Consider the following 17,302-nt stretch of genomic DNA (forward strand, 5'->3'; position numbering starts at 1 on the left):
GTACATTAGAGTGTTGGCGATCAGATGTAATTCCAAAAGAACTCGAGGTCCCACTTAGTGGTTGGTACTGTTCAGACACCTGGGCCAGCATTTTATAATTTTGCTGGATTTCTGGGAATGAGATGGGGGGGTGGGGAGAGATGGGAAAACAGAGGACCGGGTGCCTGCTGGTGAGGAGCAGCTTCAAGCTTTTTTCCAGGTTCATGTGCCTTGGCTGGTTAACGGAACCCACTGGCAGATTTGCTGAAGAATTCCCAAAATCCTGGGACTGGCCTTGCCTTGGAGTACCACTCACAGCTCTGGAGGCAGTCCTGTCCACTCTGAATTGCTGGATTAGATCACAGATTTTCCAGCTGGGGAGAGTCTAGGAAGAATGTTCCTTGGCTCTAGTCTCAGGGTGTGGGCAGGACAGTTCTCCAAGGAGAGGGTTCTGGAGTTTTCACATCTTACATTGTTTGACCCCAAACTTACTGAGAAACAGATGTTGTTGTGCAATCTGGTTTTTAGCCCCACAGTTTCCTTCGCTTAGGGATTTAGGGAGTACACAGATGCACTGATGTTGAGAATTTAGTCTTTGGGTGAATTCAAATTTTATGGATTCTGCAACGGCCATCAGGTGGGTTCCAAATGGAAATGTCTTCCTGACATGGAAATCAAGGCTCACAATAGACAGCATGCTTCTCGTAAGATTGTCAGAGGACTGGCGTCCTGCCTACAGTTATCGTCTCTTGGTTTTTGGGAATGTTGGCACGTAGGGCTCAGTCGGCTTGCAGGTATCCGGAGACTCAGGGTCGAGCTACAAGGGACGAATTACACTTGCCTGGCAAGTGAACAGACTCATGTGATCACTACGTGATCAAGTGGAGGGCAAGTGGAGGGCAAGTGAAGGGGGAGGAATACACGTGAGTCTGTTCACTTGCCCGGCAAGTGTCATTCGTCATTTGTAGCTTGACCCTCAGGTCTTCAGATGTGAGAAGGTGGCACCTGGTGCCAGGCAGGTCAAAGGGTGGGACCTGGTATGATAGGAGCGGTATCTGGATTCTCAGGGGGTGAGCCCAGCAAGTGCTAGTGCATTGGGGGTGGAGCCTGTTGAACGAGGGGTGGAGCTAAGAGCCTCTTTGATTCTGGTCTCCCACCCTGAGATTTTCCTCCTCCTCCTAGAGCTCTGCGGGGATGGGGGGATGTTAAAACCTTGAACCTTCAGTTCACATCCCACACCCTAGCAGCCCTAAGGATGAATGCGTCTGAGCTTGTGCAGAATTTAGTTTTCCATGGGAGGGAGACTTAATTTTTTAAAAAAGGACCAACAGGCAGACTGTTCCATGAGCCTTTCCACACTGTTGCTTCTTTGGTTGAGCTGGTTCACTCTCGGTGATATCTCCTCCACTTGATGCCATGTGCATTGTGGCATCCATTCTGTGATAGAGGTGGTCGCCACACGGTTATCAGTTAGCCAGGATATGACTGTGACCACCAGAATATCATTCTTTGGCTGCTTGCTGAAACTGAAGATCGCAAAGCCGGGGGGGGGGGGGAGTGAAGAGAGGAAGAAACCCGATGAGTCACTGTTGTGCCAATGCAAACATATGTGCCCGTACTAAGGTGTCACATAAAGGTATTTATGTGACATGCAAACATGGGCACATTATGCATACCAATGGCGGCCTACTTTCACATTCCCTGTTGTCAGGAGGCAGAGTGGTGCCATAGATAGAGTTTGGGGGTTGGACAGAGGAGGCATGAGTTCAAATCCTGACTTAGCCATGGAGTTAGTGTGTAACCATCTTCAGCTGTATTTACCTGGCTGGTTTTATGAAGGGTTGATAAGAACTGTAAAGGTCTTGTACGCAGCACTTTAGAGACTGCTGTGGCAGCCGAACAGGTGCAACAGGCACATGGGGCCCTTTCTACATCCACAAAGTACTTTTCTTCAGCACAGGAGTAAGACACACTTGGTTGCTTTGACATTGTGAGGAGGGGCTGTAACCTAGTGGGTAGAGCACCTGTTTTGACTACAGAGGGTGCCAGGTTCAATCCTTGGCATCTGCCAGTAAAAGAACATTGGGTATCAGGTGTTAGCAGAGCAGGACTTACACACAGACTAAGTAAGCTACAGTTTAGGGTCTCTATATACAAAAGATTTACTAAAATTCAGGGTCTACATGTCAGGGTAATGGCCTGAAGCCTCTTAAACTTGACACAGCCGAGGGCCTTGGCCTGTCTTAATTCAGCCCCAGTGTTGGGAAAGACATTCCTCTGCCTGAGACCCTGGAGAGCTTCTGCCAGTCTATCCTAAGCTAGACAGGACAACGGTTTAACTCTGCTTGTGTGTATGTTATTATTATCCCCACAACAATCACCCTGTGAGTTGGGTGGGGCTGAGAGAGCTCTGAGAGAGCCGTGACTAGCCCAAGGTCACCCAGCTGGCTTCAAGTGGAGGAGTGGGGAATCAAACCCGGCTCTCCAGATTAGAGTCCCGCGCTCATAACCACTACACCAAACTGGCTCTCTTATGAATGAAAGACCTCCAAAACATCCTCTCATTCACAGACTTGCTCAGATTCTGCAAACTGGAGGGTGTGGTTTCTTTTACTGCATCAAGCCAGATCATTTTGGGCCTTCCTCTTTTCCTACTGCCTTCCACTTTCCCTGGTTTTATTAACTTTTCCAGAGAATTTTGTCTTCTCATGATGTGACCAAAGTATGATAGCCTCACTTTTGGCATTTTAGCTTCTAGGGAGAATTCTGGCTTGATTTGATCTAGTACCCACTTATTTGTCTTTCTGGTTGTCCATGGTATCCACAAAACTCTCCTCCGGCACCACATTTCAAATGAATCCATTTTCTTCGTGACATCCATACATAGTAATGGGCAGGACTTTTTTTTCTGGGAAAAGAGGTAGTGGAACTCAGTGGGTTGCCCTCGGAGAAAATGGTCACATGGCCGGTGGCCCCGCCCCCTGATCTCCAGGCAGAGGGGAGTTGAGATTGCCCTCCCCTCAACTCCCCTCTGTCAACTCCCCTCAGTCTGGAGATCAGGGGGCGGGGCCACCAGCCATGTGACCATTTTCAAGAAGTTCTGGAACTCTGTTCCACCGCGTTCCAGCTGAAAAAAAGCCCCGGTAACGGGGAATACCACAGTTTGGATTATCCTGATCTTGGTTCCCAGAGAGACATCCTTATCTTTAACTCTGCTCAAGGCAGCTTTATATGTTCAGGCTGGTCTCTGGAAGACACTCTGATGTGTTAAAAGAGTTGGAACTTAATCAGGCAATGGAGCCTTGACAGGCAACTGCCAAACTATTGTCAAACGGAAAATGGATAGAGCTGGTAAGTGGCCAGTGCAGTTTACAACATCGTTTTCTTCTGTTCCTTTTTAGTCTCACAACAACAATCCTGTGAGGTGGGTTAGGTTCAGAGTCGCTTGCGGGCCAATATCATCTAAAGGTACAACAAAAGCTCTCTCGTAGACGCTATTAAGCAACAATAAACTAATTTACTCTCATTTAAAGTGCTCAGTGCTCAATGTGCAAATTCCAATATCATCTAGCAAGTTTCCATGGCAGAGTGTGGATATAAACCTGCGTATTCCAGAACCTAGTCCAACACTTTCACTACTTCTTCCAGAGTTACTCAATAAAGGTATTTATCATATATAAATACATCTTCCACTTTTTGACCCTAGGATCCTTTAAGGGGCTACCAACACTTTGAAAATAAAGTATCAACCATTTCTTCCTTTCCCTGTCTCAGTCTTTGCTACTGAGGAAAAAAATTAGCCCCTTCCTCTCAGGATAAGAGGTATTTCGCGTCCTCCTGAGTGCCAAACATTGAGGAGGCAAGTGCTGGAATCATTGTCACAAAAAATACACTGTTCATTAAAATCATAAAATGTACTTCTGAAATTGCATCACAGTCTAAAGGAAATAGACTGAGGGGCATGAGGCAAATAGATATTGCTGCCACTACAAAATCAATGTACCCTCTGAGAATCTGATCTTCTAAAGGTGGTTGAGATGATGTGAAATTCCCTAGTTTGATCTCGATGGTGCAAGGTGCCATAATCAATTTTTTTAAAAGAGAGTAAAATTAATAATACATTGCCTTTGCATCTTTCGATATTTTCTAGAACAGCTATTGTTGTGCTTAGAAGAAAGTACGGCAGGATGCATCCTCAACACACAGCCCCTCGCGTTCCTGTGTCCCAGCCTGACCCATTTCTTCTGCAAATGCCTCCCATTTTGAGGCCTTTTGTCTGTGTCTTAGTTTGTGTCGTAACCAAAAAACCAGTTTCCCCAGAAGTCACAGCCTTGCCCTTGCTTCCATTTTGAAAGCTTGGAGCTTATTCCTTTAGAACTGGCTTTGATATTTAGGATTCAAGGCCTGCTAGTTTCAGCTTTTCTCAAGAGCCAGATCTCTGCATGCCTGTCATTTCTCCCTCCCACCAAGTTCTTGTGTGTTGCTTTTTAAAAAGCAGAAAGCCTCCTGAGGCTCAGGATTATTTTCCCTCTGAACCAGGCTCTCTTCAAACATTGTGACTGCGGGTCACGGTGGCACGGCCCCCAGCAACAAGAGCCCGCCACCAGCCCTCTTCCACCCACCCCCGGCCTTGTGAACCTGTCTCAGTGATGCAAAATCTTGCGCAGCCAGAGTCCCTGTGGCCATTGCAAAACACCTCCTTTGGGTCTCCCAACAATCAGGCCATTGTTCCATCCTCCTTCTCCCCTACTGAGCATGAGAGACTCAGGAGTCCCTCTGCAGAATTGGCATTTGTGTAAAAGCAAACTGTGTGTGTGTGTGCGTGTGTGTACATTAGGGCAAGATTTCCATCCACTGAAAAGAGGTCAGGTGAAGGGGATGCTTGGACTCTTAAAGATGAAATCCCAGAATGCTGGGGGTGGGGTGTTGGGAAGTGGTAAATTTAAAAAAAAATTGTGATCTTTGTGGAGTTGTAGATTTTCCGGGCTGTATGGCCATGGTCTTGGCATTAGTTTCTGATGTTTTGCTAGCAGCTGTGACTGGCATCTTCAGAGGTGTAGCACCGAAAGACAGAGAGCCAAGCTACAAGGGATGAATTACATTTGAATGGCAAGTGAACAGACTCACGTGTATTCCTCCCTGTTCACTTGCCATTCACTTGCTCACGTGATTGAGTGGAGTGCAAGTGAACAGGGAGGAAACCTTGCCATTCAAGTGTAATTCGTCACTTGTAGCTTAGCTTAGAGATCTCTCAGTGTCCATGTGCCCACCGCCGGCGCCAGGGTTTCTGGCGCCTGCAGCCACCCCCACATGCGCACGTGCTGTGTGTGTGTGCGCGCGCGCACCCCCCCCGACTTAATGATGATGTCACCACATGATGGTGTCATCACGCAGCAAAGCCAGGCTCATTGGCCGGAGGGTGGCTGGGACAGTGCGCGGAGGCTGCCTGTGCTCCGCACGCCACCCCGGCCACCTGCCGTGCCTGGCCCGCGGCTGCTATGCCCAGCCAGGGGCGTGTGGCGGCGGCAGCGCAGGGCTGGCTGGCTGGCCGCAGCAGCTGCGAGCCAGGCACGCCAGCTCCATGGCGTGCGCCTCCACCCCCAGCACCCCCTCCGGTGCCCCCTCTGGTGGCGCCAGCCCTGCATGTGCCAAGACCACAGCTATCCAGCCCAGAAAATCTACAACAGCTAACGTTCTCCGGCCGTGAAAGCCTTCAACAATATATCTTTGTGGAGCTTTGCCATCCTCCAGCTGTGCTAAAAGTGCTCAATCTGTATAATCCAATGTAATACAAAAAGAACGGTCCTGATATCCACTATATGATACTCAATCCATAAGAAACAATCAATAATTATCTTTCAATAAATAGCTTTCAATAAAAAGCAATCAAGGCATAACATTCAATAAATATCATAAAGCCATTCATAAAAAGTCCCATACAACACATGTATCCAACCAGTGGAAAATCATTCAATATATGAAGAACAAAATTCCTTCTAAGACAAAGAAATGAAGAAGGTAAGTACATAAAGCATTGTTGTAAATGCCAAGATGACTCCTTGTTTTTGTATTTTTGTATTGATTAATACAAAATATGTACTTGCTATTGTATACTGAGCCTGGAGCTCAGAATGATTTCAGCCCAGAGTGGTTTTAGCTCAACAACGTGCTTTATTGCCAACCAGAACAGACAGACACTCAGCAAAACAAAACCCCTCAATATATACGTACAAACCCCGCCCCTGGCTTAACCATCAACCAATAATAACAAACATTCCAGGATACCATCATTTGCATGAACTACATACAATATAACATATTTACACAAATGTGATTGGCCTTTATTTAGAGTGGGCCATTGGCTGCTTGCCAACTGAAACCTCCAATGAGAATCAGGGTCAGGGAAGCCTAACTTTTATTCAAGCTAGGGCCAATACATAATACTTGCTTTCTTCTTTTCTTCATTTCTTTGTCTTAAAAGGAATTTTCTTGGATGTATGTATTGGGTGGGACGCTTTATGAATGGCTTTATATTTATTTAATGCTATTTATTATGGATTGAGTATCATATAGTGGATATCAGGACTGGATTTTTTTGTATTATATTAGATTACTACATTATACAAGTTGAGCACTTGTAGCATTATACAAGTTGAGCACAAGTTGAGCATTTGTATTATATTAGATTACTACATTATACAAGTTGAGCACTTGTAGCACTCAATCCATAATAAATAGCATTAAATAAATATAAAGCCATTCATAAAGAGTCCCACCCAATACATACATCCAAGAAAATTCCTTTTAAGACAAAGAAATGAAGAAAAGAAGAAAGCGTGTTATGTATTGGCCCTAGCTTGAATAAAAGTTAGGCTTCCCTGACCCTGATTCTCATTGGAGGTTTCAGTTGGCAAGCAGCCAATGGCCCGCTCTAAATAAAGGCCAATCACATTCGTGTAAATATGTTATATTGTACGTAGTTTGCATTTTATAAAAAATTATTGAATGTGTAGTAACCAGGGCTTTTTTTCAGCAGGAACGCAGTGGAACGGAGTCCCGGAACCTCTTGAAAATGGTCACATGGCTGAGCGGCGCGGAGGGCAATCTCAACTCCTCTCTGTCTGGAGATCAGGGGGCGGGGCCACCAGCCATGTGACCATTTTCTCCGAGGGTAACCCACTGAGTTCCACCACCTCTTTTCCCAGAAAAAAAGCCCTGGTAGTAACTATTGCATTTATTCTCTTTACCCCTGGGTGATTTGTACCTTTTGGATAGTAGCTAGGCTGTGCCCGGTGCAGCCCTCATGCATTTTGTTTAATCCTCCAGTTGTGGCTTGGAGTTCTCCTCGAATTGCAACTGATCGCCAGTGCAGAGATCAATTCCCTGGACAAAATGGCTGCTTTGGATGGTGGACATTATACAGCACTGAGTTCCCTCTCCTCCCTCTGTCCTCCTCAGGCTTGCCCCCTAATTCTCCAGGAATTTCCTAAACCACAGGTGGCCACCCCCTCTCGGTGTGCTTCACAAAGTGTACTCTGGAGGAGAGAAAAGTTATACAGCGAGCAATTCAGACCATAATCAGCTAGGCAATGGAAATAGCAGATCACGTGGTAAGCCTTTTCTGGGACTGTACCACTTCGGGTTCTCCATACAAAAAAGTCCTACAATATAGAAAACAAGCAGGTCAGGAAGTAGGTTCTAGCCTAGCCAGCTCCCTGACCTGCTAATTTTCTGTGTTAGAGTGAGGGAGGGGCAACAACTAGGGTTGCCAGACTCCAGGTAATGGCTGGAGATCTCCCGGAATTACAACTGGTCTCCAGCCCACAGAGATCAGTTCACCTGGAGAAAATGGCCACTTTGGCAGGTGGACTCTATGGAATTATGCCATGCCAAGGTCCTTTCCCTCTCCCAAACCCTACTTTCTCCAGGTTTCACCCCCCAGATCTCCAGGAATTTCTCTTGAAGATGGCAACTCTAGCAACAACCCTACCAACAGTCCAAAGGCAACAGCCCATGTGATCTACTGTTTATGCAGGCTAAGCCTTAGAAAACGGCACCACGTCAGATTTCTGGGTTTTTAATACTGCCCTCCCCATGCATGCACCCTTTAAACTCCTGGTTCATTAATCTAAAAGGTAGTTTTCGTATATGTCCAGTGAAAATCTTTATGGGAGGTCAGCGTTCAATGCACAAGGTTTCTGGTTTAGCCTCTCAGGGCTGCCACTTGGACGACATTAGGCTAATGGACCAACAGTTTGATTCTGCACTGGGTGACATTATATGTGCCCAAATGGACAGGACTCTCTACTAGGGTTGCCAGGTCCCCTTACCCTCTGGGCAGGAGGCGGGAGACCTGGCAATCACCTCTAGAGTAGTCCTCACGCACTCACTCTGCGAGTTTTGCGCTCCTGGACTGTGCGATGACATCACTTCCAGGAAGTGACATCATTGCGCCGGCCATGTGCCACCCCAGGGAGCACTCCTGTGCTCCACAGTGGGGCAATTTTGGGGCCTGAAATCAGCCTACTGTGGAGCATGGGAGCACTGCCGGGGTGATGTAACGGGCCCTGGAGTGCTCCTATGCTCCAAGAGCTCTGCACTTCACAGCAGGCCAATTTAGGCCCCCAAAGGGCCCAGTTCAGTCCATTTGGCAAATTGGCCCGCTGCAGCATGCACGTTCCCCTGCCTTTTCCGCTGCCAGCCAGGTCAGCGGGAGTGGAGGGTGGGAGTGGGGGATCCCCCGCCCCCAGCAGGGGACTGGTGGCAACCCTACTCTCTACTAAGGCACATACACCGAAGCACCAAGAGCTAGAATGGCGAGGGAGCAGGGCTGTGTGTCTCTCCCTCGCCTCTCCACTTTCCATCTGGACCAGTCAGTCTCGAGTGCCATGAAACAGGCAGTCCGTGCCCCACCTCAGATCTTCTTTTCTGCTCTCTTTTTCGTAATCAGCCCAGCATTAAAAGAGTTTCTGTAAGAAGGTTTAGCTGGAAAGCAAATGCAGCTATACCACAGCTTCATAATCAACCAGGCCACTCCCTTGGAAAGGGACCTGATTCTTGCCGTTAATGATTCCTGCGTCCCCAGTGGAGCTTCTCTGAAAGAGGCCCAGGTCACTCACTGGCACGTGGCCTAATTGGGGGTGGCTGCTGGTTTGGGTCTCTCTAAAGGCCCTTTGTCATCTCCAAGGAGGTGGAGCAGGGTACTTTCGGGTCTGGTTACAGCATTTGCCCTCCAGCTTCTCTTTTGTGACACCCACTAGGGACCCAATTGGCCGGTGGATTTTGTACGCTGGAGTTTCAGTGTGCAGCTTGGAAAAAGCCAGCTTTGAATAAGTAGCAGCAACTGGAAATCTGCCGCAGGCATTTTCCAACGTAACGGTTATAGCTCTGTTGAGTTATCAGAGTCTTTAACTTGGAAAACAAGCAGGGGGGAGGTGTTAAGGCTGTGATCCTATGCATGCATGAATAACTTCTGAGTATGCATGCATATACACATGCATGGTGCTGGAATGTACGGCTGTATTTCTGTGCACACTTACCTGGGAGTAAATCCTGTGAACTCAATGGAACTGCCTTCAAGTAAACATACAAGGGATTATTGTGCACAACTATTCATTATTGATATTACAACCACCCCACTGCCTCCCAAGATTCCACTGATGAAAACAGGGTGTTTGTCTCACCTGAATTCTCATGCCAAAGATAATCTTCTACTTTCCTGTACTTCCCCTCTTCTGGATTATCTAAATGCTGCATACATTCATTCCACAAATAGCCCATCCTTCCACTAACTGTAAAGCCAAGAGGGACATTGTTCTTTGGGTTAAAGATCTGCAAGAACAAAACCCATGGTTCATTCTACATCATGTTATGCACAGCACACCTCACACAGGTGTGCTAAGAAAACAGGAGCTGCCCCTGGTAAATAGGGACAGCTAGAATATATGCTGGTACTAAATGTGCCTTTTAAAAAATTGTCCATCATTGTAATCTAGAATTTGCATCAAGAGAAATTGAGCGTTCCATAAAAGTATTGAAAACAAAAAAGTGTATATCTTTTTTATCAAGAACCACCATAGCCCCCCCCCCCAAGGATTTCCTGTGGGCCCTTCCCACACCACACAGCATTAAGGTTGCCAACCAGCTCTGGAAATTCCTGGAGATTTTGGAGTGGAGCCTGGGATAGGCCGAGTTTGAAGAAGGGAGGGAGAACAGCGAGGATGCAATGCCATAGAGTCTAGCCTCCAAAACTGCCAGTTCCTCCAGGAAAACTGATCTCTGCAGTCTGGAGATATGCTGCCCTTCAGGACAACTTAATGCCAGAGCGGTTTACAAAGTGTGTTGTTATAATCCCCACAACAACAATCACCCTGTGAGGTGGGTGGGGCTGAGAGAGCTCTGAGAGAGCTGTAACTGACCCAAGGTCACTCAACTGGCTTCAAGTGGAGGAGTGGAGAATCAAACCCGGCTCTCCAGATTAGAGTCCTGCCGCTCTTAACCACTACACCAAACTGGCTCTCTCTAGGTTCTACCTGGAGTATGACAATCCGAACGAAATATTTTATACAAATAAATCACTAGGTGGGGACAGATGGCGGTTTTGCGCAGCAGGGCTTCTGATTGGCCATTTGAGATCTGCTTAGTTGAGAAGAGGTGGCTTCGGCAGCAGCTGCCACCACACCACAAGAATCTTCACTGTGTGACTGAAGGTAAACCATGGGTAGGCATAGGGTTGCCAGCCTCCCGGTGGTTGCTGGAGGTCTCCTGGAATTACAGCTGATCTCCAGGCCACAGAGATCAGTTCCCCTGGAGAAAATGGCTGCCATGAAGGGTGAACTTTATAGCATTATACTCCCCTGAGGCCCCTCCCCTTCCCAAACCCTGCCCTCTCCAGGATCCACCCCCCAAATCTCCAGGAATTTCTGAACCTGGTCCAACAATATGTTCCTTTTAGAAGGCATCCTGTTAAACAGAACTTCTCCCTGAAATGTTGAAGAGTTCCAATTATGCATGACCTCACGTTTTGTGTTCTCTCCACTTCTTGTGGCAGCCATTTTGTTGTTGCGGCCACCACCCGGTGTAAGAATTCCAAAGATGCTTGATCTTTGTCATTTGTCCTTAACCAGTAGACCACACTGTTGCTGTGTGGTCTAGCTCAGGGGGACATTTTGATTTTACTAACGAGTGGCCATTTCTTGTGTTTTTTTTCCAGAAAAGTACATGGAGTTTGACCTGAATAACCAAGGTGAAATAGGTGAGTGGCTTGCTATGGAATGTTCTAGCATCCTTCAAATGCAAAATTGAGTGCCATCCAACGGGAAAGACCAACTAGTGCAACCTGGCCACATGGGCATGCTAAAGAAATATTGCCATTCTGCACCATGAAAAACTTGATTCGGCAACCTGTATAAATTCTGTAATTTACACAGCAAATTTACCTGCTTCCCCCAATTTTGCACAACTGGCTCTATCTTTTCAAGGAAGAGATTTTTCAGGGATGTGTATTTTGTGGCTGGGCACCATTCTGTGGCCCTTCTGTGCTCCTGTGGAACTAGCTCATCCATTCGAGCCTTTTGTGTACATCATAATTCTGTTAATGCGAGACCAAGACTATGGAGGAGGTCACTGATACATACTCTTTACATTTATGATAAATTTGATTTTTTTTTAAGACCCCCATGTCAAAATATCTGAAATCACAACTCTGCTCTTGAAACTCCTGCCTCCCAATCTCAAATCAAGAAGGGGTGCATGATGGACCTATGGCACATTGTTTCAATTTTTATAATGATTGTCAGTAATTGTGTGGAATCATTAACTTATCTGAAACTAGAGATGCTTCCGAGAATTAATTACAGGAAGAGGAGGCTGTTCTCCCCCACTATCCCTACATGACACTTGGTGATTCCGCACACGTTGGATAATGCACTTCCAATCCTCTTTAGAGATCATTTGGAACTGAATTTTTCGAGTGTGAAACAAAAAATCCACTTCCAAACAATAGCTAAAGTGCATTGAAAGTGCATTATCCAACGTGTGCGGAATCAGCCCTTGTGTGTTCTCCCCCACCATCCCTACATACACAAACATTGCCCACAGTGCTGTCCCCACAAAAGATTAACTCTGGCTCTCTGCAGATTTGATGTCTGTGAAAAGGATGATGGAGAAACTGGGTGCCCCGAAGACTCACCTGGAGCTGAAGAAGATGATTTCTGAAGTGACCGGAGGGGTGAGCGATACCATCTCTTACCAGGACTTTGTCAACGTGATGCTTGGGAAACGGTCGGCTGTTCTTAAGCTGTGAGTATCTCTAGGGGGAAGGAAGGGAAGGTATCCACTTGGAGAGCGCACGTGGAGGGCAAGTGAACAGGGAGGAATACACGCGAGCCTGTTCACTTGCCAGGCAAGTGTCATTCCTCACTTGTAGCTTGGCTCTCAGATGTCTGCAAGCTGGGTCTTGTGCCTCCCCCACCTTATCTAAGCCAGGCTTGAACTTTGTCCTGTTGTTCAGATGAGGGGCTATTCAGAACTTAGTGCGGAGACTCTGTCTTTTGACACTCCCCTCTCCCACACATCGGTCTGACACTTGTTGGGCTGAACACAAATACGTTAATATTGGCACCCAAAGGTGGAATTTTGCCTTTGTTTTTTAAAAGCAAGCCAGCTGCCCCTTTCAGAGCCATTTTGCTAAGCCACTTGCTTTACATCAAGAAAGTTAACAAGTTACAATCTGTTTGCAAATGATACAACGTGCAGAGGGGCAATGGAAGGCCCTTTGGGCACGATACTCCTCTCTCCAGGCACGTGCATTCCCCCCCCCCTCCAGATTTTAACTTCTGGACATGACATCCACTTCCAGACTCTTCTTGCATTTTTTTCCAAAGGGGAAGAGATTCTCTGCCCCCATATGTGTCCCTGGGACACAGCAAGGCATTCAAAACCAAAGGAGCAGATGTTTCCACATGGCCACTTCAACCCGTACTATCACCACCACGAGACACATTGGCAGCCTCCTATGGAAGCCACCAAAGGCTCTTACTAAAAGAGGATAACAACAACAACAACAACAACAACCATGTGCTTATATACCACTCTCCTGGACAGATTAAGGCCACGCTCAGAACGGTGAACAAAGTCAGCGTTATTATTATCCCCACAATCCAGCTGGGGAGCTGGGGCTGAGAGGAGGGGCTGACCCAAGGCCACCTACTGAGCTCAGGGCAGTAGAGGGAGTCGAGCCAGCAGTGCAGCCACGTAATCTCTCTGCTACATCAGCTCTCAAGGATAAGACTATCAAATGGCTGTGAGCTGTATTATCTAAACAGAACCTCCCTCTGAATACCAGAGGGAGGGGGACATGGGGTGGACATACCCTGGCTAAGCTTGCCAGAGGCAACTGGCTGGCCCCTGCTAAATTCCGGGGTTCTGGATTAGAAGGGTCTTTGGTCAAATCCAGGAGGGCTCAGGTTGTGTTCTGGCCTTGCGCCACTTCCCAGGTGGGCCCCTGAGCTGAGGAAAAGTGCCCAGCTAGGGATGCCAGCTCCAAGTTGGGAAATTCCTGGAGATCTGGGGGGGTGAAACCTAGAGAAACCTGGAGAAAGGGGGGGTTGGGGAGCGAAAGGACCTTGGCATGGCATAATTCCATAGAGTCCACCCCCCAAAGTAGCCATTTTCTCCAGGGGAACTGATCTCTGTGGCCTGGAGACCAGCTGTAATTCCGGGAGATCTCCAGCCACTACCTGGAGGCTGGCAACTCTATGCCCAGCTGGTTCCCCTGCCCCACAGTGAATAGCTTCTGCCAGACACAGGTCCCTTTGACAAAGCAGCAGATGAACAAGCTGCCCATTGTCCTTCGGACTGCATTTCAGTTTCCGCTCCTGTCCTAAATGACTTCCCAGCTGCAAACGACAGACACTGCATTTCAAGGTAAACATCGCAAGGCTTGTGGCTGTGTGTGTGAATAGGTGGCCATCCTAAAACCTTCTGGGATTGTTCCCCCCATGGAATGCATCTCTCCTTCTGCAGCCGTCCACCCTCAGCGCTGTTATTGGGCATCTGACTGCTGAGCGGACGTCCATTCTCCAAAATGCCTTCAAAGAAAGGGGGGGGCATGGGACGTGCCCAGCTCATTGCTGAAGGGTGGGTGGGGGGTGAGTTGGGGAGGGGGCCAGGATAGCCTCGCAAAGGCTTTTTCATAAAAGTAGCTGCTGCTCAAAGATATGCAGAGCAAAACCTACATTGTAAATTGTTTGTAACAATGGCCATTTTCACACGGCTTACCAACCACGGAACATCGCAGAACGACAGTGTCTTCCTGCCACGATTTCGCACGAGAACTACCGTTCTCACGCAAAATTGCGCCAGGAAGACGCTGTCGTTCTGGGAGCTCGGCACGACGTTCCGTAGCCGGTAAGCCGTGTGAAAATGGCCAATATCGTAAAGAGGATATGGAGGATAAGAGCATCAATTCTTTTGCATTTTACTCATTCGATAGTTTACTGATTTCCCTCCCGCTGCCCACCAGCTCATGGTGGAAATGGAACAAATTTTCCACCATTTTGAAATGTGGGGCTCTGGGTATTAACAAATTCTGCTCTGTCCTGGCTTGAGACTATCCGTCTCAAGAACAATGTTTAGAGGAACTGTCAGTAGAATCGCTGAAGGGCACATTTGTTTATTAAGGGTGCATTTTATTAAGGGCACATTTGTTTATTACACCAGTTGGGTATAGAGGTTAAGAGCACAGGACTCAAATCTGGAGAGCCGGGTTTGATTCCCCACTCCTCCACTTGAAGCCAGCTGGGTGACCTTGGCTCAGTCACAGCTCTCTGGAACTCTCTCAGCCCCACCCACCTCACAGGGTGTTTGTTGTGGGGATAATAATAATATATTTTGTAAACCACTCTGAATGGGCATTAAGTTGTCCTGAACTGCAGTTTATAAATTGAATGTTGTTGTTGTTATTATTGTTGTTATTGTTATTAAATTTGTGTTCCACCCTTCCACCAAGGTACTCTGAACAAACACAATTTGTTCCTTACAACCACCCTGTGAGGCAGGCTAGGCTCAGAGTGACCAGCTCAAGAGAGCTTCATAGCTGAATGAGGATTTCACCCTGGCTTGTTGCCACCCCTCCTCATGGTGCTTTCTTGGCTCGGTAAATGAATAAATGTCCACATTGCAAACTTATATTTCTCTTTTGCCATCTTGGCTTTCCAAAAAGAACTCTGGGAATTTCAGGTCAGTAAAGAAGGGGTAAGAATTCTCTGCTGGAGATCTCTGACCCTCTTTTGCATCTGCCCCATTTCGATCCTGCCCTCCCTCTACAGAGCTCTCCCTTCTTCCATTTGATCCTCACAGCACCCATCTGAGGTAGGTGAGCCTTAGGGAGGGTGGATGGCCCCAAAGTCAACCAGTGAGCCCCATAGGACAGCTAGGGTTGCCAGACTCCAGGTGGTAGCTGGAGATCTCCTGGAATTACAACTCATCTCCAGGCAACAGAAACTAATTCCCCTGGAGAAAATGGCTGCTATAAAGGGTGAACTCTATGGCATTATACTCCACTGAGGCCCCTCCCCAAATCCCGCCCTCTCCAGGCTCCACCTCCCCAAATCTCCAGGAATATCCCAACCTGGACCTGGCAACTCTAGCCCCCAATGGAGACTCTAACCACTACACACCACCCCGAGACACACAGAACTACAGTTGAAAGTATTGTTGTGAACTGCTTTGAGCGCTTAATTGAAAATCAAATAATTTTTTTAATAGAGCTGTGAACTCTTTAAAAGGGCATGCCCCTTCACAAAAAGCTTGCTGCACATACCCTCAGAAAGGCACTTGATAGTCCGTAAGGACTCTTATCCTGCTATCCTAAGCAGAGTTACAGAGGTCTAAGACCATTGATTTCAGTGGGCTTAGACTGGATTAACTCTGTTTAGGATTGCACTTAGTGACTGAGCTATGGGCCTAAAAAGCTCCGATTCTGATCTTGCCCATGCTATGGACTGAATAGAAGGCTTTTCACAAGTCGCACTTTGAGTGATTCCACACATGTTGGATAACGCACTTCCAATCCTCTTTACAGATCATTTGGAATGGATTTTTTTGTGTGTGGAACAAAAAATCCACCTCAAATGATTGATAAAGTGCATTGAAAGTGCATTATCCAACGTGTGCGGAATCAGCCTTTGTCAGCCTCACTCTCCCCTGTGTAACCTGAGGATAAAACACAACCCCATCTTGTAAGATTGTTGTAAGGATAGGAACAATCCGCTGCATTTTTACAAGCGCTACATAAATGCCATGTATTATCAGAGGTATGATATGTCCTGACCTGAATGGCCAGGGCTTTTTTCTGGGAAAAGAGATGGTGGAACTCAGGACCAAACAATGACTTCACTTTGAGTCAGCTGGAACAAGGGAGGAGTTTTTAAAAGTTAAAATTGCCCTCTGCGAAAATGGACACATGGCCAGTGGCCCCGCCCCCTGATCTCCAGATAGAGGGGAGTTGAGATTGCCCTCCGTGCTGCTCCAGTGGCAGGCTGGGCAATCTAAACTCGCCTCTGTCTGGAGATCAGGGGGCGGGGCCTCCGGCCATGTGACCATTTTCAAGAGGTGCCAGAACTCTGTTCCACCGTGTCCCAGCTGAAAAAAAGCCCTGTGAATGACCCAGGTGAGCCTGATCTTGCCAGATCTCAGAAGCTAAGCAGGGTTGACCTTGGTTAGTAATTAGATGGGAGATCACCAATGAAGACCAGGGTTACAGAGGCAGGCAATGGCAAACCACTTCAGCTAGTCTCTTGCCATGAAAAACCCACCAGGAGGTCACCATAAGTCAGCTATGACTTGAGGGCACTCTCTACCACCGTACAGCATGGCATGAACTTCACACACATGGGGGATCTTCCTAGGGGGAGACTTTATGGATGGGTTTTGCTTCCTTCTCAGGAAACGCCAACAAAAACCCACCCCAGTACTTTCTACGGACCCTGTACATTGAACTCTTATCAGTGTCCAAAGTGAGCCATGCAATCAATATATCTAATTCTCAACACAGCCTCATCTGTGAACAATTAAATCTAGAGACTGGAGTCATGAAGAGATAAGACTGATCTTTCTACAAACCTTGGAGAAAAATCTGAAATATATATTTTGTAAAAAGTTTAGGGAGTTAAAATCTCACGGCCCCTTTTTACACGCTCATGGTAATGCTGATTGCCACTTTGGGAGCAGGAAAGAGTTTTCCTCCAGGCCAGACTGGCCTGTTATCCTGGAGGGTTTTTGCCTCCCTCTGGACATACAGCAGGGGAAGGGGTGGGGGAGA

The 17,302-nt window shown here is 47.3% G+C and overlaps 1 protein-coding gene across 2 annotated transcripts in view; it reads left to right on the top strand.

The window, feature by feature from the left end:
- AIF1L (allograft inflammatory factor 1 like) overlaps positions 1–17,302 on the top strand; it is a 57,217-nt gene that overhangs the window by 37,100 nt on the left and 2,815 nt on the right. The window contains exons 4-6 of one of the 2 annotated variants that reach the window (XM_054998016.1): positions 3,381–3,447; positions 11,192–11,233; positions 12,117–12,279. In XM_054998016.1, coding sequence (XP_054853991.1) covers positions 3,381–3,447; positions 11,192–11,233; positions 12,117–12,279 — 272 coding nt within the window. The remainder of the gene's footprint in view (positions 1–3,380; positions 3,448–11,191; positions 11,234–12,116; positions 12,280–17,302) is intronic. The other variant, XM_054998015.1, reaches the window with a different exon arrangement.

Source organism: Eublepharis macularius, chromosome 14 (assembly GCF_028583425.1).
Source record: "Eublepharis macularius isolate TG4126 chromosome 14, MPM_Emac_v1.0, whole genome shotgun sequence".
NCBI lineage: Eukaryota > Metazoa > Chordata > Lepidosauria > Squamata > Eublepharidae > Eublepharis > Eublepharis macularius.